Raw genomic sequence first — 22,832 nt, forward strand, 5'->3', positions numbered from 1 at the left:
ACGTAGGAGCTGTATTATAGTAGTTATATTCTTGTACGTAGGAGCAGTATTATAGTAGTTATATTCTTGTACGTAGGAGCAGTATTACAGTAGTTATATTCTTGTACGTAGGAGCAGTATTATAGTAGTTATATTCTTGTACGTAGGAGCAGTATTATAGTAGTTATATTCTTGTACGTAGGAGCAGTATTATAGTAGTTATATTCTTGTACGTAGGAGCAGTATTATAGTAGTTATATTCTTGTACGTAGGAGCAGTATTATAGTAGTTATATTCTTGTACGTAGGAGCAGTATTATAGTAGTTATATTCTTGTACGTAGGAGCAGTATTATAGTAGTTATATTCTTGTACGTAGGAGCTGTATTATAGTAGTTATATTCTTATACATAGGAGGCAGTATTATAGTAGTTATATTCTTGTACGTAGGAGCAGTATTATAGTAGTTATATTCTTGTACATAGGGGGCAGTATTATAGTAGTTATATTCTTGTACATAGGGGCAGTATTATAGTAGTTATATTCTTGTACATAGGGAACAGTATTATAGTAGTTATATTCTTGTACATAGGGTGCAGTATTATAGTAGTTATATTCTTGTACATAGGAGCAGTATTATAGCAGTTATATTCTTGTACATAGGGGGCAGTATTATAGTAGTTATATTCTTGTACATAGGAGCAGTATTATAGCAGTTATATTCTTGTACACAGGAGCAGTATTATAGTAGTTATATCCTTGTACATAGGAGCAGTATTATAGTAGTTATATTCTTCTACATAGGGGCAGTATTATAGTAGTTATATTCTTGTACGTAGGGGGCAGTATTATAGTACTTATATTCTTGTACATAGGGGCAGTGTTATAGTAGCTATATTCTTGTACATAGGGAGCAGTATTATAATAGTTATATTCTTGTACATAGGGGCAGTATTATAGTAGTTATATTCTTGTACATAGGGGGCAGTATTATAGTAGTTATATTCTTATACATAGGAGCAGTATTATAGTAGTTATATTCTTGTACATAGGGGCAGTATTATAGTAGTTATATTCTTGTACATAGGAGCAGTATTATAGTAGTTATATTCTTGTACATAGGAGGCAGTATTATAGTAGTTATATTCTTCTACATAGGGGCAGTATTATAGTAGTTATATTCTTGTACATAGGGGGCAGTATTATAGTACTTATATTCTTGTACATAGGGGCAGTGTTATAGTAGCTATATTCTTGTACATAGGGAGCAGTATTATAATAGTTATATTCTTGTACATAGGGGCAGTATTATAGTAGTTATATTCTTGTACATAGGGGGCAGTATTATAGTAGTTATATTCTTATACATAGGAGCAGTATTATAGTAGTTATATTCTTGTACATAGGGGCAGTATTATAGTAGTTATATTCTTGTACATAGGAGCAGTATTATAGTAGTTATATTCTTGTACATAGGGGCAGTATTATAGTAGTTATATTCTTATACATAGGAGCAGTATTATAGTAGTTATATCCTTGTACATAAGGGCAGTATTATAGTAGTTATATTCTTGTACATAGGGGCAGTATTATAGTAGTTATATTCTTGTACATAGGGGGCAGTATTATAGTAGTTATATTCTTGTATATAGGGGCAGTATTATAGTAGTTATATTTTTGTACATAGGGGACAGTATTATAGTAGTTATATTCTTGTACATAGGGGACAGTATTATAGTAGTTATATTCTTGTATATAGGGGCAGAATTATAGTAGTTATATTCTTATACATAGGAGCAGTATTATAGTAGTTATATCCTTGTACATAAGGGCAGTATTATAGTAGTTATATTCTTGTACATAGGGGCAGTATTATAGTAGTTATATTCTTGTACATAGGGGGCAGTATTATAGTAGTTATATTCTTGTATATAGGGGCAGTATTATAGTAGTTATATTTTTGTACATAGGGGACAGTATTATAGTAGTTATATTCTTGTACATAGGGGACAGTATTATAGTAGTTATATTCTTGTATATAGGGGCAGAATTATAGTAGTTATATTCTTGTATATAGGGGCAGAATTATAGTAGTTATATTCTTGTACATAGGGGCAGAATTATAGTAGTTATATTCTTGTACATAGGGGCAGTATTATAGTAGTTATATTCTTGTACATAGGGGACAGTATTATAGTAGTTATATTCTTGTATATAGGGGAAGTATTATAGTAGTTATATTCTTGTACATAGGGGGCAGTGTTATAGTAGTTATATTCTTGTATATAGGGGGCAGTATTATAGTAGTTATATTCTTGTACATAGGGGCAGTATTATAGTAGTTGTTACGGATCCGGGTGGTGGAACCTCTGTGCTGCGGTGCAAGGAGGGACCAGAGGGGCATAACTAGGTATCAACTCGGACCGACCAAGGTCGTATGGCGGCTCAATCGACTCCGTGACCAGAGAGAGACCGAGCAGAGGGACCAGGTGCTACTCTGGGGACCGACCTTGTATGAGAGCAGATGACTCCCACGGGTCAGAAGGCAGGGACTGACCGGTACAGCAGATGAGCACGGCAGGCAGGCTGACGGGTGATCCAGGCACACGGACTGGCAGGCACGGCAGGTAACAGGCAGGAGCCTCCAGGTAGGCTGGCTGGTAGGCACGGCAGGTAACAGGCAGGAGCCTCCAGGTAGGCTGGCTGGTAGGCACGGCAGGTAACAGGCAGGTGCTTCTAGGTAAGCGGGCTGGCAGGCACGGCAGGTAACGGGCAGGAGCCTCCAGGTAGGCTGGCTGGTAGGCACGGCAGGTAACAGGCAGGTGCTTCTAGGTAAGCGGGCTGGCAGGCACGGCAAGTAACGGGCAGGTGCTTCCAGGTAAGCAGGTGGACAGAGCCCATAGACAGACTGGCGGACTGGCAGTAGGCAGACTGTCGGGCTGGAAAGTAGACAAGCAGACGGACTGGACTAGTAGTCCAGATGGCGGACTGGACTTGTAGTCTGGCTGGCTGGACTTGTAGTCTGGCTGGCAGCGGGACCTGAGGGCTGAAGCAGAGTATAACACACAAAGCTACAACCTTGCACGGGCACCTCCATATTGGAGGAGGTGCCTTTTATAGGGGAAGTCCTCCAGCCATTGGCCGGGGACATTTAGGACGGCACGCGTGGTCCCTTTAAGAGGGAGGAAGTGCGCGCGCCCTAAGCACAGAGCCAGGGAAGCTGCGTGCACCAGCAGCAGCTGCAGGGAGGCCAGAAGACGCCAGAGCAGGACCGCGGCGGTAAGGGGGACGGCATCTATGCCGGGCAGGAGGCAGAGACGCCGATGCTACAGGGGGCAGTATTATAGTAGTTATATTCTTGTACATAGGAGCAGTATTATAGTAGTTATATTCTTGTACATAGGAGCAGTATTATAGTAGTTATATTCTTGTACATAGGGGCAGTATTATAGTAGTTATATTCTTGTACATAGGGGCAGTATTATAGTAGTTCTATTCTTGTATATAGGGGGCAGTATTATAGTAGTTATATCCTTGTACATAGGGGCAGTATTATAGTAGTTGTATTCTTGTACATAGGGGCAGTATTATAATAAGTTATATTCTTGTACATAGGGGTCAGTATTATAGTAGTTATATTCTTGTACATAGGGAGCAGTATTATAGTAGTTATATTCTTGTACATAGGAGCAGTATTATTGTAGTTATATCCTTGTACATAGGGAGCAGTATAATAGTATTGTAGCAGTTTCGTACTGGACTTTAAGACCAAATTAAGGATATGTTGGTGCAGTTCTCTTTCCTTGACTCTCAATGCTGCCAACTCACTAGCAACCGACTGCTGACTCTGCATCTCCACCAAGGACTTGTCTAGCTATTATCTTGAGGAGCACATTCAGATTGGGGTGGCTCACTTCCATCAACATCAGATGCGTGCATGCTGAAGGCAACTGCCGCTAGAACACGCCAGTGCTTAGGTGAGCTTGGACATAACCACCTAGGTGCACAGGTATTTCCCTATGGTTCTGCAAAATTGTTGCTTCTCGTCTGTTTGTGGCAACACCAGGAGTCGGGCATCCTGCTGAGGTGCAAGTGGATTTGCTACGCATGGGTGAGATGTACAAATTGCCCCCAAATTTTAACTTAGCTATTCCTCCTGACAAAGCCTAGTGTTGGTGAAATGTGCGTCAAGGTTCTTGTGTGCTCCTTAACCTCCTCTGTTTTTCTACAGGCACGCTATGTCTCAAGGTATATATATATATATATATATATATATATATATATATATATATATATACACACACATTCACATATATGGTTTCTATTGCTACGTGTAGCCTGCGTTTAGACACAAGTGGGTCCTCTAATATTTCTATATTATTTTTAGAGAAGATTCTGAGAATTTGCCCTGGTAATATCCCCACCCAAAAAGTGTATGTTCCTCTTCAGTTCCATTTGTGAGTCCTACAGGAATCCCATTACTCACTTTTTGCAGGTCACCCTGGGATTAATAATACTCTTTGACTTGTGGCCAGGTGTTTTTGGTGGCCAGCTATATTTTGAGATTGTAAGGAATATGTGTACGCTTGAGAAATTTGTGCCGGAGCCAAAATGCCCCATACCTGTCCCGCCAGACTCCTCCAGCCCTTTCCTACTTTGAAAAGTCCTCGGGTCCACCTCTTCATGGACTTCATTACTGACCTCCCACCCTCAGAAAGGAAGACAGTTTTTTAGGTTGTGGACAGATTTAGCAAACCGTGCCATATTGTACCTTTGTCTGTGTTGCGTAACTCTCAAACCTCAAGTAAGTACACTGCTCAAAAAAATAAAGGGAACACTTAAACAACAGAATATAACTCCAAGTAAATCAAACTTCTGTGAAATCAAACTGTCCACTTAGGAAGCAACACTGATTGACAATCAATTTCACATGCTGTTGTGCAAATGGAATAGACAATAGATGGAAATTACTTGCAATTATCAAGACACCCTCAATAAAGGAGTGGTTCTGTAGGTGGGAACCACAGACCACATCTCAGTACCAATGCTTTCTGGCTGATGTTTTGGTCACTTTTGAATGTTGGTTGTGCTTTCACACTCGTGGTAGTGACGCACCCCCTGGGCCATGTTCAAGGGATACCCGGAGCCGGATCTGGATGGGGGTAGTAGTCCTTGTGGCGGTGACCCGGTCCGTGCCCAGGGTGTCAAACTAAGTGTGTGGCAGTCTTGGTAGATGTTGTTTCTGTGTCGACTACGCCACCCGTTGATTTGCGGTCACAAGGCCGCCGCTGCAGAACAGTCCGCTGAGGCCGGTAGTATGTGTGCAGCAATGGTGGTATAACCCCCAACGGGAGGGGTATGGCCTCAGGGCAGCTGGTGCGGATGATGGAGGTAGTGGTAGTGCAGAAAGGAGAGTCAGAGACGTGAGATGCAGTTTCAGGGTTTTTACTCACTGATGTTGCTTTAGTCACTTCGGCCGGGAGTGACCACCCGAGCCGTACTGCATTCACCAGGTGCGGGACTCGGCTAACCCCCAGGCAGTTCCGGAGCGTGGTCCTGAGCTTCCCTCTCACTCTCTTTCTCCTGGCCGTCCCCACCAAGGATCCACCTTTGTCCGGTTCCCTTGGGCCTTCTACGGTAAAACCTTCTCTGGCTTTCCTGACCCTACTCTTGGTGTACCTTCCTGGTGGATGTGGTGAGGGTCGTGGCAAAACTTGACCACGACCTCCGGTTCCTGGTTAAGGGTTACTTTTGCCTCCGCCAGCTTGGGATCCGGTGCCCTCTTCTGCCAACCCTTCACCCTTTTGGCTTAATTCTGGGATCTTAGGGTTCCCTCTTTTCTGCGTCTCTGGACCTTCCTTCTTCCTCTCCACTACAAGCCTGGCCCTGGAGCTGGGCCCAGCCGGAGCCACAGCTCCTAGTCAGCCCTCCTGGCTGAACTCTCCTTCAGCTTCTCCTCAGACTGACTGACTGACCCTGTCCTAAGATGGTGCCCACCATATATACTCCCTCTATGTGTGAGCCCAGGTGACCAGCACCCAATGGGCTCCTATCTCTATGCCCAGAGCCCCTCCCCTATCTGCCCCTACACTACTGGGATGTTCCACCCCCCTTCCCACTCCAGCCAGGGACAGACGCTGTCGTACCTGCACATTTACTTGGTGGGAGTACCGTAGTTCTGTCCCCCGGAAATGGGATGTATGTAGTGCATGCAGCCTACTGAGCTCAGTCCCACACTCCATCCTTACCCGGGAGTGGAATACCACACCTCTGGAGTGAGGTGCAATACCCCTGTAGCAGCCGAGTCCTCAGGGTGCTACATTCCCCCCTGGTAAATCACAGCACGTCCTCGGGCTGTAAAAGAGCAAAACATGCAAACATACAAAATTTTTCAAAACATACACGAATATATAAAACATTATAAACATTATCAGCAACATAACATTACGGGTAACTTCTTATATTATAAGACCTTTTTGATATAATACTCTTCTTATAGAATGTTCTTGTTCTTCTGGCCACTGTGCACTTGTGACCAGGTAAAAGTGCAACAGTACGAAAACAGTTCCTTATAAAACCAGTAGGGGGCGCTTTAAGAAGCGCAACTATATACAAGGGTATGGCCGCTCTCAGTCCTCGGCCAGTGGGGATAAGGGATGGCTGCTCACAGTCCTCAGCCTGGTTAGGGATAGGGACACACGGGTAACAGTTTGCTGGTCCCAACGGGGACTATACTTTACAGGTAACAGTTCTTGTACCCTTACGGGTAACTATTTACAGTTTCACTGTACCGTACTTTAGTAACGGCGTCCTCCTGCTCCTTCTTGCGGGTAACCTGCAAACCCGTCCGGGTCCTCTTGATCCTTCTTGCTCTGTAGCTCTTCCTCGGTCAATCGGTGCACATGAAGAGCATATGGACCTTTGGCACACTGATGCCGGGTGAAGGTGACCTCATCACCCAGGTAGAGGTCACGACCTCTGTGTCCCTCCGGCAGATGGCTCTCGACGTCCCTGCGGGTGACAAAGACGTCGCCGGGGGTTCTGTGATCCCTAATAAAGCCCCAACCGTGCTCCAGTTGGAACTTAATGACAGTCCCGGTGGCGCGGGGACCGTGGGCCGCACGGCGGTCTCGCCGGGTCCGGCTTTTCTGCTCCGCGCTCTGGACCTGCAGCCGCTCCTCGCGGATCCGCCTCTCTCGCCGTTCCCTCTGAAAGACCTCCAGTTGTTGTCGGCAGCACTCCGCACGCTGGGCTGCGGCCGCCCGGGTCTCTTGGGTGAACCCCATGAGGTTTTCGCCGGTGGGGTCCCATTCGAACTGCGCCTCCTCCAACGGTAGTGGGGTGATCTTGGCGGCGCCGGAGCCGGGATCAGGGGCTCACATAGGGGTCTTTCCTTCCGGAGTCGGAGATTGAGGTACTCCGGTGGCCACTCAAAGGGCTGCCCATCCGGGCAAGTATGTTGCGTGAACAGGTCTTCACCCAAGGGTAGCACAGTGGAGGTTGAGGGCGCGGTGGTGGTAGCGGCGCCCGGATTCACCAGGCCTTGCGACCAGGCCGGTGGCACTTTAAAGGTGAATGGCACTGTGGAGACGGCGGCGCCCGGGGGTACTCGGCCTTGCGACCAGGCCAGTGACTTGGTGGAGATAGAGGGCTCTGTTGGAACTGCGGCGCCCGGGGGTACTCGGCCCTGCGACCAGGCCGGTGGCGTCTCCTGCTTGGCCGCGCTCGGGGTTGAGGCGCGTGACGTCACAGGGGGCGTGGCCGCGGCGCCTACTTGAGGCCTAGTCTGTAGCGGTGGCGGTGCAGCGACGGGCACTGTAGGGGGAATTTCGGGCTCTGCGACGGGGAGCTGGGGCAGGCTCACGGTTTCTAGGCTTGGGGTAGTGACGTCCCCTTTACCTGCCTCCGTCTCTTCAGCTCCTTCCACAGCGTCGTCTCCGGCCTTCATTCCTCCTGCACCATCCTCAGAGGCGGTCAGACGCCTCGTCTCGGGTGGCGTGCTCCGCTGGCGGGTTCCAGCCTGCTGGGCCATCTCCCTACTCCACTCAGTCAGCGTTTCTCGCTGCACCTGGGCCATCCTCCGTGCGAGGCCCTCCAGCGCGGTCTGTGCATGCTCCCGATCTTTGGGGAGCTGTGCCAGGATCTCCACCAGGCCTTCTGGGGTGGCGGCCTGCAGCAGGCTCCTGACCATCGGGTCGGTGCTGCCTGACTCTCCCTCCATCTCCGGGTGCGTTCTCTCCAGACTCCTCCAGGCTGCACCCATCCTCACTCTTTTGTTCTTGATCCGCCCACACTGAGGGCGGTCCTGGGGCAACTTGGTGATTGTCAGTTCCAGGGGCAGTCCCCCCACGCTGATGGACATCTCAATCATTGAAGTCTCTGCTGGTGGGGGTGGTCCTTGCCTTTGGCGCTCTTCTGGGACCAGGCCCACGATGGGAGGTCGTCTCTTACCACCCTCTGGCACGCCCATAATGGCGTCCGCTCTGCCAGGGCGGGAAATCGTCTCAGATGGCGGGAACCGTCTCCCAGTGGCGGGAAACTCCGTGGACGGCGGGAAAAGACTGCAGATGGCGGGCAAACGGCGGGAAACGATCCGAGATGGCGTCCGATGGCGGGGACCCTCCGGAACCGGCGGGAGACTTCTTCTTACGGTACAGATAAATTTTTCTTCAGGCACGCAGTACCCGGTAGTTGCGGGCACGTGATCCTGCCGACTACGCCAAAGTTGACGCACCCCCTGGGCCATGTTCAAGGGATACCCGGAGCCGGATCTGGATGGGGGTAGTAGTCCTTGTGGCGGTGACCCGGTCCGTGCCCAGGGTGTCAAACTAAGTGTGTGGCAGTCTTGGTAGATGTTGTTTCTGTGTCGACTACGCCACCCGTTGATTTGCGGTCACAAGGCCGCCGCTGCAGAACAGTCCGCTGAGGCCGGTAGTATGTGTGCAGCAATGGTGGTATAACCCCCAACGGGAGGGGTATGGCCTCAGGGCAGCTGGTGCGGATGATGGAGGTAGTGGTAGTGCAGAAAGGAGAGTCAGAGACGTGAGATGCAGTTTCAGGGTTTTTACTCACTGATGTTGCTTTAGTCACTTCGGCCGGGAGTGACCACCCGAGCCGTACTGCATTCACCAGGTGCGGGACTCGGCTAACCCCCAGGCAGTTCCGGAGCGTGGTCCTGAGCTTCCCTCTCACTCTCTTTCTCCTGGCCGTCCCCACCAGGGATCCACCTTTGTCCGGTTCCCTTGGGCCTTCTACGGTAAAACCTTCTCTGGCTTTCCTGACCCTACTCTTGGTGTACCTTCCTGGTGGATGTGGTGAGGGTCGTGGCAAAACTTGACCACGACCTCCGGTTCCTGGTTAAGGGTTACTTTTGCCTCCGCCAGCTTGGGATCCGGTGCCCTCTTCTGCCAACCCTTCACCCTTTTGGCTTAATTCTGGGATCTTAGGGTTCCCTCTTTTCTGCGTCTCTGGGCCTTCCTTCTTCCTCTCCACTACAAGCCTGGCCCTGGAGCTGGGCCCAGCCGGAGCCACAGCTCCTAGTCAGCCCTCCTGGCTGAACTCTCCTTCAGCTTCTCCTCAGACTGACTGACTGACCCTGTCCTAAGATGGTGCCCACCATATATACTCCCTCTATGTGTGAGCCCAGGTGACCAGCACCCAATGGGCTCCTATCTCTATGCCCAGAGCCCCTCCCCTATCTGCCCCTACACTACTGGGATGTTCCACCCCCCTTCCCACTCCAGCCAGGGACAGACGCTGTCGTACCTGCACATTTACTTGGTGGGAGTACCGTAGTTCTGTCCCCCGGAAATGGGATGTATGTAGTGCATGCAGCCTACTGAGCTCAGTCCCACACTCCATCCTTACCCGGGAGTGGAATACCACACCTCTGGAGTGAGGTGCAATACCCCTGTAGCAGCCGAGTCCTCAGGGTGCTACATTCCCCCCTGGTAAATCACAGCACGTCCTCGGGCTGTAAAAGAGCAAAACATGCAAACATACAAAATTTTTCAAAACATACACGAATATATAAAACATTATAAACATTATCAGCAACATAACATTACGGGTAACTTCTTATATTATAAGACCTTTTTGATATAATACTCTTCTTATAGAATGTTCTTGTTCTTCTGGCCACTGTGCACTTGTGACCAGGTAAAAGTGCAACAGTACGAAAACAGTTCCTTATAAAACCAGTAGGGGGCGCTTTAAGAAGCGCAACTATATACAAGGGTATGGCCGCTCTCAGTCCTCGGCCAGTGGGGATAAGGGATGGCTGCTCACAGTCCTCAGCCTGGTTAGGGATAGGGACACACGGGTAACAGTTTGCTGGTCCCAACGGGGACTATACTTTACAGGTAACAGTTCTTGTACCCTTACGGGTAACAATTTACAGTTTCACTGTACCGTACTTTAGTAACGGCGTCCTCCTGCTCCTTCCTGCGGGTAACCTGCAAACCCGTCCGGGTCCTCTTGATCCTTCTTGCTCTGTAGCTCTTCCTCGGTCAATCGGTGCACATGAAGAGCATATGGACCTTTGGCACACTGATGCCGGGTGAAGGTGACCTCATCACCCAGGTAGAGGTCACGACCTCTGTGTCCCTCCGGCAGATGGCTCTCGACGTCCCTGCGGGTGACAAAGACGTCGCCGGGGGTTCTGTGATCCCTAATAAAGCCTCAACCGTGCTCCAGTTGGAACTTAATGACAGTCCCGGTGGCGCGGGGACCGTGGGCCGCACGGCGGTCTCGCCGGGTCCGGCTTTTCTGCTCCGCGCTCTGGACCTGCAGCCGCTCCTCGCGGATCCGCCTCTCTCGCCGTTCCCTCTGAAAGACCTCCAGTTGTTGTCGGCAGCACTCCGCACGCTGGGCTGCGGCCGCCCGGGTCTCTTGGGTGAACCCCATGAGGTTTTCGCCGGTGGGGTCCCATTCGAACTGCGCCTCCTCCAACGGGAGTGGGGTGATCTTGGCGGGCGCCGGAGCCGGGATCAGGGGCTCACATAGGGGTCTTTCCTTCCGGAGTCGGAGATTGAGGTACTCTGGTGGCCACTCAAAGGGCTGCCCATCCGGGCAAGTATGTTGCGTGAACAGGTCTTCACCCAAGGGTAGCACAGTGGAGGTTGAGGGCGCGGTGGTGGTAGCGGCGCCCGGATTCACCAGGCCTTGCGACCAGGCCGGTGGCACTTTAAAGGTGAATGGCACTGTGGAGACGGCGGCGCCCGGGGGTACTCGGCCTTGCGACCAGGCCAGTGACTTGGTGGAGATAGAGGGCTCTGTTGGAACTGCGGCGCCCGGGGGTACTCGGCCCTGCGACCAGGCCGGTGGCGTCTCCTGCTTGGCCGCGCTCGGGGTTGAGGCGCGTGACGTCACAGGGGGCGTGGCCGCGGCGCCTACTTGAGGCCTAGTCTGTAGCGGTGGCGGTGCAGCGACGGGCACTGTAGGGGGAATTTCGGGCTCTGCGACGGGGAGCTGGGGCAGGCTCACGGTTTCTAGGCTTGGGGTAGTGACGTCCCCTTTACCTGCCTCCGTCTCTTCAGCTCCTTCCACAGCGTCGTCTCCGGCCTTCATTCCTCCTGCACCATCCTCAGAGGCGGTCAGACGCCTCGTCTCGGGTGGCGTGCTCCGCTGGCGGGTTCCAGCCTGCTGGGCCATCTCCCTACTCCACTCAGTCAGCGTTTCTCGCTGCACCTGGGCCATCCTCCGTGCGAGGCCCTCCAGCGCGGTCTGTGCATGCTCCTGATCTTTGGGGAGCTGTGCCAGGATCTCCACCAGGCCTTCTGGGGTGGCGGCCTGCAGCAGGCTCCTGACCATCGGGTCGGTGCTGCCTGACTCTCCCTCCATCTCCGGGTGCGTTCTCTCCAGACTCCTCCAGGCTGCACCCATCCTCACTCTTTTGTTCTTGATCCGCCCACACTGAGGGCGGTCCTGGGGCAACTTGGTGATTGTCAGTTCCAGGGGCAGTCCCCCCACGCTGATGGACATCTCAATCATTGCAGTCTCTGCTGGTGGGGGCGGTCCTTGCCTTTGGCGCTCTTCTGGGACCAGGCCCACGATGGGAGGTCGTCTCTTACCACCCTCTGGCACGCCCATAATGGCGTCCGCTCTGCCAGGGCGGGAAATCGTCTCAGATGGCGGGAACCGTCTCCCAGTGGCGGGAAACTCTGTGGACGGCGGGAAAAGACTGCAGATGGCGGGCAAACGGCGGGAAACGATCCGAGATGGCGTCCGATGGCGGGGACCCTCCAGAACCGGCGGGAGACTTCTTCTTACGGTACAGATAAATTTTTCTTCAGGCACGCAGTACCCGGTAGTTGCGGGCACGTGATCCTGCCGACTACGCCAAAGTTGACGCACCCCCTGGGCCATGTTCAAGGGATACCCGGAGCCGGATCTGGATGGGGGTAGTAGTCCTTGTGGCGGTGACCCGGTCCGTGCCCAGGGTGTCAAACTAAGTGTGTGGCAGTCTTGGTAGATGTTGTTTCTGTGTCGACTACGCCACCCGTTGATTTGCGGTCACAAGGCCGCCGCTGCAGAACAGTCCGCTGAGGCCGGTAGTATGTGTGCAGCAATGGTGGTATAACCCCCAACGGGAGGGGTATGGCCTCAGGGCAGCTGGTGCGGATGATGGAGGTAGTGGTAGTGCAGAAAGGAGAGTCAGAGACGTGAGATGCAGTTTCAGGGTTTTTACTCACTGATGTTGCTTTAGTCACTTCGGCCGGGAGTGACCACCCGAGCCGTAGTGCATTCACCAGGTGCGGGACTCGGCTAACCCCCAGGCAGTTCCGGAGCGTGGTCCTGAGCTTCCCTCTCACTCTCTTTCTCCTGGCCGTCCCCACCAGGGATCCACCTTTGTCCGGTTCCCTTGGGCCTTCTACGGTAAAACCTTCTCTGGCTTTCCTGACCCTACTCTTGGTGTACCTTCCTGGTGGATGTGGTGAGGGTCGTGGCAAAACTTGACCACGACCTCCGGTTCCTGGTTAAGGGTTACTTTTGCCTCCGCCAGCTTGGGATCCGGTGCCCTCTTCTGCCAACCCTTCACCCTTTTGGCTTAATTCTGGGATCTTAGGGTTCCCTCTTTTCTGCGTCTCTGGGCCTTCCTTCTTCCTCTCCACTACAAGCCTGGCCCTGGAGCTGGGCCCAGCCGGAGCCACAGCTCCTAGTCAGCCCTCCTGGCTGAACTCTCCTTCAGCTTCTCCTCAGACTGACTGACTGACCCTGTCCTAAGATGGTGCCCACCATATATACTCCCTCTATGTGTGAGCCCAGGTGACCAGCACCCAATGGGCTCCTATCTCTATGCCCAGAGCCCCTCCCCTATCTGCCCCTACACTACTGGGATGTTCCACCCCCCTTCCCACTCCAGCCAGGGACAGACGCTGTCGTACCTGCACATTTACTTGGTGGGAGTACCGTAGTTCTGTCCCCCGGAAATGGGATGTATGTAGTGCATGCAGCCTACTGAGCTCAGTCCCACACTCCATCCTTACCCGGGAGTGGAATACCACACCTCTGGAGTGAGGTGCAATACCCCTGTAGCAGCCGAGTCCTCAGGGTGCTACAGTAGCATGAGACGGACTCTACAACCCACAGAAGTTGCTCAGGTAGTGCCGCTCATCCAAGATGGCACATCAATGCGAGCTGTGGCAAGAAGGTTTGCTGTGTCTGTCAGCGTAGTGTCCAGAGGCTGGAGGCACTACCAGGAGACAGGCCAGTACACCAGGAGACGTGGAGGGGGCTGTAGGAGGGCAACAACCCAGCAGCACGACCGCTACCTCCGCCTTTGTGCAAGGAGGAACAGGAGGAGCACTGCCAGAGCCCTGCAAAATGACCTCCAGCAGGCCACAATTGTGCATGTGTCTGCCCAAACAGTTTGAAACCGACTCCATGAGGGTGGTATGAGGGCCCAATGTCCACAGATGGGGGTTGTGCTCACAGCCCAACACCGTGCAGGACGCTTGGCATTTGCCACAGAACACCAGGATTGGCAAAGTCGCCACTGGCGCCCTGTGCTCTTCACAGATGAAAGCAGGTTCACACTGAGCACATGTGACAAACGTAACATAGTCTGGAGACGCCGTGGAGAGCCATCTGCTGCCTGCAACATCCTTCAGCATGACCGGTTTGGCAGTGGGTCAGTAATGGTGTGGGGTGGCATTTCTTTGGAGGGCTGCACAGCCCTCCATGTGCTCGCCAGAGGTAGCCTGACTGCCATTAGGTACCGAGATGAATCATCAGACACCTAGTGAGACCATATTCTGGTGCGGTTGGCCCTGGGTTCATCCTAATGCAAGACAATGCCAGACCTCATGTGGCTGGAGTGTCAGCAGTTCCCGCAAGATGAAGGCATTGAAGCTATGGACTGGCCCGCCCGTTCCCCAGACCTGAATCCGATTGAGCACATCTGGGACATCATGTCTCGCTCCATCCACCAACGTCACGTTGCACCACAGACTGTCCAGGAGTTGGCGGATGCTTTTGTCCAGATCTGGGAGGAGATCCCACAGTAGACCATCCGCAACCTCATCAGGAGCATGCCCAGGCGTTGTAGGGAGGTCATACAGGCACGTGGAGGCCACACACAATACTGAGCCTCATCAGGAGCATGCCCAGGCATTGTAGGGAGGTCATACAGGCACGTGGAGGCCACACACAATACTGAGCCTCATCAGGAGCATGCCCAGGCGTTGTAGGGAGGCCATACAGGCACGTGGAGGCCACACACAATACTGAGACTCATTTTGACTTGTTTTAAGGACATTACATCAAAGTTGGATCAGCCTGTAGTGTGTTTTTCCACTTTAATTTTGGGGGTGGCTCCAAATCCAGGCCTCCATTGGTTAATAAATTTGATTTCCATTGATGATTTTTGTGTGATTTTGTTGTCAGAATAAAGTATTCAATGAGAATATTTCATTCATTCAGATCTAGGATGTGTTATTTGAGTGTTCCCTTTATTTTTTTGAGCAGTGTATTTTATCAAGCACATTGTGCGTCTACATGGGATTCCAGAAAATATTGTTTCCAATTGAGGAGCTACGTTTGTTTCCAAATTCTGGAGGACATACTATGAAAAGATCAAAATGGAATTGTCCTTTTTATTTGCCTACCACCCAGAGAACAATGGTCAGAATGAACGTGCCAATCAGACACTCAAACAATTTCTTCATTTTCATATTTCTGACCATCAGTCTGACTGGGTGGAATTTCTGCCTTTAGATGAATGGACTTTAAACAATCAATATCAAGAATCTATTAAGACTTCCCCGTTCTTCTGCAATCTTGGGGATCAACCTCGCTTTGGTTCTTTTTCAACTTCTGAACAGGACATACCTGAGGTCTGAAAATTCATAAACAAATTAAGGTTAATCTGGTCTGAAATAAGAGACAGTAGCATAACTAGAGTACGATGGGACACGTTGCAAAATTTGGACCCGGGCCCTCACCTGCATGTTGGTCAGATGTATCGGCCCTTGTAGCGTTCTAGATCCTATAAAGACTTACATGTTTGCCCCCCCCATGCCATAATGCCCATCATCCTGGGCCCCTTTTTGTCATAATGTCTCCAATCATTGGCCCTTTCCTGTCATAATGTCCCTCATCCTTGCTCCCTTCCTGTAATAATGTTCCCAACTCTGTGCCCCGTCCTATAATAATGACCTCCATTCTGGCCCTTCCGGTAATAATATTCACCATCCTGGGCCCCTACCTGCCATAATGTCCTCCATCCTTGGCCCTTCCTGTGATAATATTCTCCATCCTGAAACAATATCCCCATCCTGGACCCCTTTCTTATATAATATTTCTCATCCTGGGCCCCTTTCTGGTGCAATTTCCCCAATTCAACCGCTCTTCTCCAGCACACTTTAAAAAAACAAACAAAAAGCGATTCTTTTTACCGTTCTCCACTCCCACGATGTGTGAATTCCTCTTCTATAGCAAAGGCTGTCAGACGACTCCAGTGTGCCCATCACTGCCATGAGCCACCTGTTACGGGCATGCTAATGTCAGCTGCTAGCCTCTGATTGGCCAGCGGCGTGTATTGCAGTGTAGGGAGCCAGTGGGTCTCTGTGCCGCAATATATTTCGGCTGAATGTACGTGCTTGGACGCTTAAGATATACCTTTCGCCTGTTCATCCTGTAAGTATTCTTTCTCATCTCGTTCTGGTCAGGGTAAGTTTTGAGTACGAGGCACAAAACATTCCTTGACTCCTGGTTTATGAGAGGATCTTTTCAATATCTCGATCATTGGAAGGGTTATGGGCCAGAAGAAAAATGGGTGTCAGCTAGTAACAATGCCAACAACCTCATCAAAAGATTCCATCGATCCTTTCCAGATAAGTCTGGCCCTAAGGGTTCGGAGGCCCCTCGTAAGAGGGAGGAGGGTGCTGTGACATCTGTATTGATGCCTGCCATTACTGTCTCTGCTTTTGTCAAGCTCTCATTGTGGGCAAGTTCTGTGTCCTCTGGGACTTGTACTTCCATCCAGGTTGGGAGATATAATGTTAACTTCTCTTAGTGTTTGCTCCCCATTGTGTGGTATGGGTGGGGCTGCAAGTTATTTAAGCTTCTGAAATCCTGCTGTCCACTGCCCGTTGCTGATCATTCCTGATTTTGACCTCGGCTTGTTTTTAAACTATTCTATTCTTCCAATTTTGTCCCTACACCGACCTCTTGGTTCTGATCTGACTACCAGACCATTCTCTTGCCTCTGGCTTGCTCCTCTGGACAGCAGCTCTTCCGTGGAAGCAATCATGTGGACCCTGTTATAAGTCCAGATCCCTGTACAAAAAGTATATAGAAACCCTTTTAAAAAATAAAGATAATCCACAGTAGATCTCCCTTTTGAGAATGATGTCACAACCCTAAATTCAGATGGCCATATGTCATTGGCCATACATGGACAGTGAACCCAGCCTAAATCAGTTACTTGGCTGTCAGTGTTCTTCTTGCCCCTATCGTGTTTCTGGCCAACTAGAGGAGGCATTTTGCCAACTAATTTCCACTGACTACAGGACAGTCATGGTGTTTAACATTACACATATTATCCTAAAAGTTAGTTCACCATTCAAGTGCCCAGGCTGCCCACATGTCAAAGTCTGAAAAAGAATGTTAAACTTTTAACATCTTTTGTTTTTATATAAAAGCCTCCAGAAGAAAGAGGAATCTTTGATGTTTATGCACTAAACTCAATACATTAACCAGTATACGGTAAATCCTGAAGAGTCCTCTAAGTGGTGGCTGCACATAACCAGCATGTTAACATTCAAAGAGGGCCTTTTTATTTATTGCTAATTTTTATTGTCTTTACCAAAGGGAACATTGCTTACTGGATCCTCAGGGGTGTGTCTTCAGGATGATCTACATAATTACCCTCTGAGTCACATCCCCTGGATAAAGTGGTTAAAAATTAGCACGGAATAATAAGGCCCTAATCTGCTACAATCTACAACTCCTGGCTAAAGCTTGAAAGCGACAGGTTGGAGACCTCTGCTCTCGATTGTGCATATTTCACCCTAGATCCATGTTGGATAATTTGTGAATATTATTGAGTCTTAGTTGAGGCAGAACTAGGTGTCTCCGCTCTCAGCCCCATCACTTCTGTAACCTAACCCTGCTCCTATCAATCACTGTAACGTTTTAAACAGCCTCAATGTCTTTGGTGACACAAAATGTAAAGTGAGATCATAAGAGCGGTGCAAGGTGAGAATGTAGAGAACCACGTCCATCATCTGAAGCCCGCTCTGTTCTTTGATCTCATGTGGTCAATTCTCAGATGACGCTAGCCATCTAGGATGCAAGGATGGAAGAAGTAGAAGTTAAAGTGTTTCTCCCCCTTCCACCTGACAATTCGCCATCAGTTACTAATTGATGTTATTGTTAGATCCAAGTAAACAGTTTAGAAGAAGGATTTTCTTGCATCTCTGTTCACTCGGTTCCATTGTTCCTGATCCCATGGGATGTAGAAACTTCTGGAGCATAGAAATACTTGTCCAAACATCAATGATATAAGAATTTGATGAAAAAGTGTAGACAAGACATCAGTATTGGTCCTTTCTATACTTGTAATTATATGGGTTTGTTTATTGTTCATATTCCATTTCCAATTTCTTTACCCAATTGTCAAAAAGCAAAGTAGACCTCTGAAAAATGGCAATGATCATTGCAGACAATTGAAAATTTAGAGCTATCAATTTAGATAGTTGTGTACTTCCAAGCATCAGAACTAAATGACTTACACCCAAGAGACCTCAGGGAGCTGAGATCACAATTTTTTGTATCAAGGGTTACTGTGGTCCCAGCAAGGAAAAACTTTGTGGTCAACTTATTTTCAAGGGATTGTCCAAAGCAGAGAACCAGCTAAGTAGATTCTCTTATGGCTGGCATAATGCCAGAGGATTGGTGCAAAGCAGATATGGTGTCACGGATCGAATCCAAATACATAAACGGAGGTCTTTCAGTTAGATTATTGTTTAGAGTGAAATATCATTTCAGGTGTCTATGCAAAGACTTGCAGCGGTGACAATAATCAATAAAGAATATTAATAAACTACATAGTTGGCACACCAGCCTAACTAAAGAACTGCGACGGGCCTCCAGGGCTGCTGAACGTAGATGGAAAAGGTCCCACTCCCATGAGCACTTCATCGCATTCAAACAGTCCCTCACTACCTTCAAGTCCACACTCACTGCAGCAAAACAAACATACTTCACATCTCTCATATCCTCCCTGTCCCACAACCCCAAACAACTATTCAACACCTTCAATTCTCTCCTCCGTCCCCCAGTGCCTCCTCCCTCTCCTCTTATTTCAGCCGAAGACTTTGCCTCATTCTTCAAGCAGAAGATTGACACCATCAGACAAAGCTTTTGCCTAAAGCCCCCACAGCCCCTCCCCACACCTACTCAACCCTCCTCCTCCAAAACTACATTCTCCACCATTTCTGAAGATCAACTTTCCTCCTTACTCTCCAAATCACACCTCACCACCTGTAAACTTGACCCAATCCCGTCCCACCTCATCCCAAACCTTACCACTATCTTCATCCCAGCCCTAGCCCACCTCTTCAACCTGTCACTAACAACTGGTGTCTTCCCCTCATGTTTCAAACATGCCTCAATCACACCCATCCTCAAAAAGCCCTCCCTTGACCCATCCTCTGTGTCAAGCTATCGCCCCATATCACTTCTCCCCTATGCCTCAAAACTACTGGAACAACATGTCCATTCTGAACTGTCCTCCCACCTCTCCTCCTGCTCCCTCTTTGACCGCCTACAATCTGGTTTCCGACCGCACCATTCTACTGCAACTGCACTGACTAAAGTCACAAACGACCTACTAACCGCCAAATCTAAGCGACACTACTCTGTCCTCCTCCTCCTAGACCTGTCATCTGCCTTTGACACAGTGGACCATTCCCTCTTACTACAGACTCTCTCATCTCTCGGCATCACAGACTTGGCCCTATCCTGGATCTCCTCATACCTAACAGACCGGACATTCAGTGTCTCCCACTCACACACCACCTCTTCATCTCGCCCCCTATCTGTCGGTGTCCCCCAAGGTTCAGTTCTAGGACCCCTGCTCTTCTCCATCTACACCTTAGGCCTGGAACAGCTCATAGAGTCTCATGGCTTTCATTATCACCTCTATGCTGATGACACACAGATCTACCTCTCTGGACCCGATATCACCTCCGTATTAACCAAAATCCCACAATGTCTGTCTGCTATTTCATCCTTCTTCTCTGCTAGATTTCTAAAACTTAACATGGACAAAACAGAATTCATCATCTTTCCGCCATCTCATTCAACCCTCCCAACTGACCTATCCATCATAGTCAATGGCTGCCCACTCTCCCCAGTCCCTCAAGCTCGCTGCCTCGGGGTAACCCTGGACTCGGAACTCTCCTTCAAACCACATATCCAAGCCCTTTCCACTTCCTGCCGACTCCAACTTAAAAATATCTCCCGGATCCGCACATTCCTAAACCATGAATCTGCAAAAACACTAGTACATGCCCTCATCATTTCCCGCCTTGACTACTGCAACCTCCTGCTCTGTGGCCTCCCCTCTAACACTCTCGCACCCCTTCAATCTATCATAAACTCTGCTGCTCGACTAATCAACCTGTCCCCCCGCTATTCCCCGGCCTCTCCTCTCTGTCAATCTCTTCACTGGCTCCCCATTGCTCAGAGACTCCAGTTCAAAACCCTAACCATGACATACAAAGCCATTCACAACCTGTCTCCTCCATATATCTCCGACCTAGTCTCCCGTTACATACCTGCACGCAACCTCCGATCCTCACAAGATCTCCTGCTCTACTCCCCTCTTATCTCCTCCTCCCACAACCGTATACAAGATTTCTCCCGTGCTTCCGCCCTACTCTGGAACTCTCTAGCCCAACGTATCAGACTCTCGCCTACCGTGGAAACCTTCAAAAGGAACCTGAAGACCCACCTCTTCCGACAAGCCTACAACCTGCAGTAACCACCGCTCCACCATACCGCTGCACGACCAGCTCTACCCTCACCTACTGTATCCTCACCCATCCCTCGTAGATTGTGAGCCCTCGCGGGCAGGGTCCTCGCTCCGCCTGTACCAGTCGCTGTCACATTGTGTTCAAGATTATTGAAATTGTTCTTGTATTATACCCCCTTTTTCACATGTAAAGCGCCATGGAATAAATGGCGCTATAATAATAAATAATAATAATAATAATAATAATAATAGTCCATAAGTGTAAAGGGGCTATCCTACGCTTGTTTAAAGCTTCAGAATAGAAGCCAATAATCAATAAAGAATATGTATAAACTACATAGTCCATAAGTGTAAAGGGGCTATCCTACTCTTGTTTAAAGCTTCAGAATAGAAGATATGCGAATAAAAGTAGTGAAGAAGCCATATTTACCCATGGGATCTAACCTCCATTACAGCGCTGCCGCTCTGACATTCTCCACCAGAAGCAGAAGAGATGTTACTACCACGATAGACCTGACTGCTGAGTCCACTGCAAGGACAGGCCATTATCTCTGCTAGACAGGAAGAGATAATCAGAGCAGCTGCGAAAAAAAGGAAATCTTTGCTACCATGGTGGGCCGTTTCGCATGTTTCCACTGAAATGTTTTAAGATTTAGGTTTTCGGAGCATTCTGAAAAAGAAAATCTGGGATGATACTCCTACCTTACTAGCCCACAAATTTTACTTGCCATAAAAGCTGGAATTCTTGACTTCTGGGTGAAGGACATTCCAAATATTACTGCATTAAATAGAAAGAAACATGAATGTAATAATGGTACAATAAAGCTTTTACATATTGGTATGTCCACCAAATAAGGCTTACATAGTATTTTGGATAACACCATGACTAATCCTTTAATTCCTTTATTATACACACATTGTGTTGGGTTTCGTAGACTTCTGGCTCAGGACATGTAAACATGTGATCTGTGTCATTGTAAGGCGAGGAAGACGCTTCCATTTATCCTAAGCCCTTGCGAAGCTTCAGTAGGATCACAGTCTGATCTTCTGAGTATTTAGGTTGGCTTACAACTAAAATCAAAGCCAAATATGAGATGTGGAAGCCACCTGTCATCAGCTATGGGAAGGACAAGACCCGTGACTGGCTTTGCATCAGGATTATATTCTTTGTTCTCTATTTCTTATTTCAGGTGAAGGGGTCTGGTAGGAAAGCCATTCTTGGTAAACTTTATTTGCAGATATGAGTGGAGTATTCGTGAAGCATTTAGCGGAAAGAATGATGAGCCGTGTAGACTCTAACATGACATGATAACCATGAAGACTTGGTAAACTGATAGGAGGAAGAGCCCAGCTACTAAACAGGTTTATTAAAACAATGATATGTTTATAGGGAATCAACAACTGATCAGAAACTATTTTGAATGGTGTGAAGACTTTTGCAAAAAATTTTTAATCCTGCAATTCTTCTAAAATAAAAAAAAAATCAAACTGTGCAAATAATTTTACAAAATTCTCCTGTTTTGTGCATACTGCTCCTATGCAGAAATAGCACCAACTCTGTTATGTTGATGGGTTTTCTCTCATGAATTGCTCTCTTCGGGTTCTTCTACAACATTTCTTTAGGATTAAAGGTCAAGACTTTGACTTGACCATTCCAAAACTTTAACATTTCTTTTGAAGAACAACTTATGTGCTTTGGGTAGTTTCCTTGGTTGCATGACCCATGTTCTCTTGAGATTCAGCTTATTGTGACAATTTCCTTTAGTATTTACTATTAAAATTCAAAATTCATTGTTCTAAACAATGATGACAAGTCGTTCTGGCCCAGATGCAGCAGGGCTGGCCTAAACCATGATACTACCACCACCATGTTTCACAAATGAGGTGTTATGCTGTAATGCAGTGTTTTTTTTTTACTTCAAACATAACTTTTCATTTATAGCAAAAATCTCTAGTCTGATCTCATCAGCCTATAAAATATTGCTTCTGTAGCCCATAGCCTACATGGACCGCACATTCAAAACTTATACATTTTTGTAACTAAGCAAAAAGTTCGGTGCATTCTGGTTTGTGCTGATCTTTAGGAAACTGCAGATGGGCAGCAATGTTCTTTTTCGAGAGCAATGGGTTTCTTCTTTCAATCCTACAATGCACAGTGTTGTTGTTCAGATACCTCCTGAAGAAGGACTTATGAACATGTTAGAGAAGGCTTTAGTTGCTTAGAGGTTTCCTTTGTGATCTTTTGTGATCTCGTGGACTGTTATTTGTATTGCTCTTGGAGTGATCTTTGTTGGGTGACCACTTCTGGGGAGATTAATATGGTCGTGAATATCCTCCATTAGTATACAATCTGTAAGACTGTGGAGTGGACTG

The 22,832-nt window shown here is 48.6% G+C and overlaps 1 protein-coding gene across 6 annotated transcripts in view; it reads left to right on the forward strand.

Annotated features, from left to right (window-relative positions):
• The window catches only part of THNSL2 (threonine synthase like 2), a 145,662-nt gene that overhangs the window by 56,537 nt on the left and 66,293 nt on the right, over positions 1-22,832 (forward strand). Inside the window, exon 1 of one of the 6 annotated variants that reach the window (XM_073649151.1) lies at positions 3,825-3,954. The exons of 4 other annotated variants lie outside the window; for them this stretch is intronic. In XM_073649151.1, coding sequence (XP_073505252.1) covers positions 3,915-3,954 — 40 coding nt within the window. In that variant the 5' untranslated portion in view covers positions 3,825-3,914. Of the gene's footprint in view, positions 1-3,824; positions 3,955-3,989; positions 4,089-22,832 lie in introns of those variants that run through there. One more of the 6 variants, XM_073649153.1, reaches the window with a different exon arrangement.

This window comes from Phyllobates terribilis, unplaced genomic scaffold, assembly GCF_046119375.1.
Source record: "Phyllobates terribilis strain yellow unplaced genomic scaffold, ASM4611937v1 Scaffold_1__5_contigs__length_1240528914, whole genome shotgun sequence".
NCBI lineage: Eukaryota > Metazoa > Chordata > Amphibia > Anura > Dendrobatidae > Phyllobates > Phyllobates terribilis.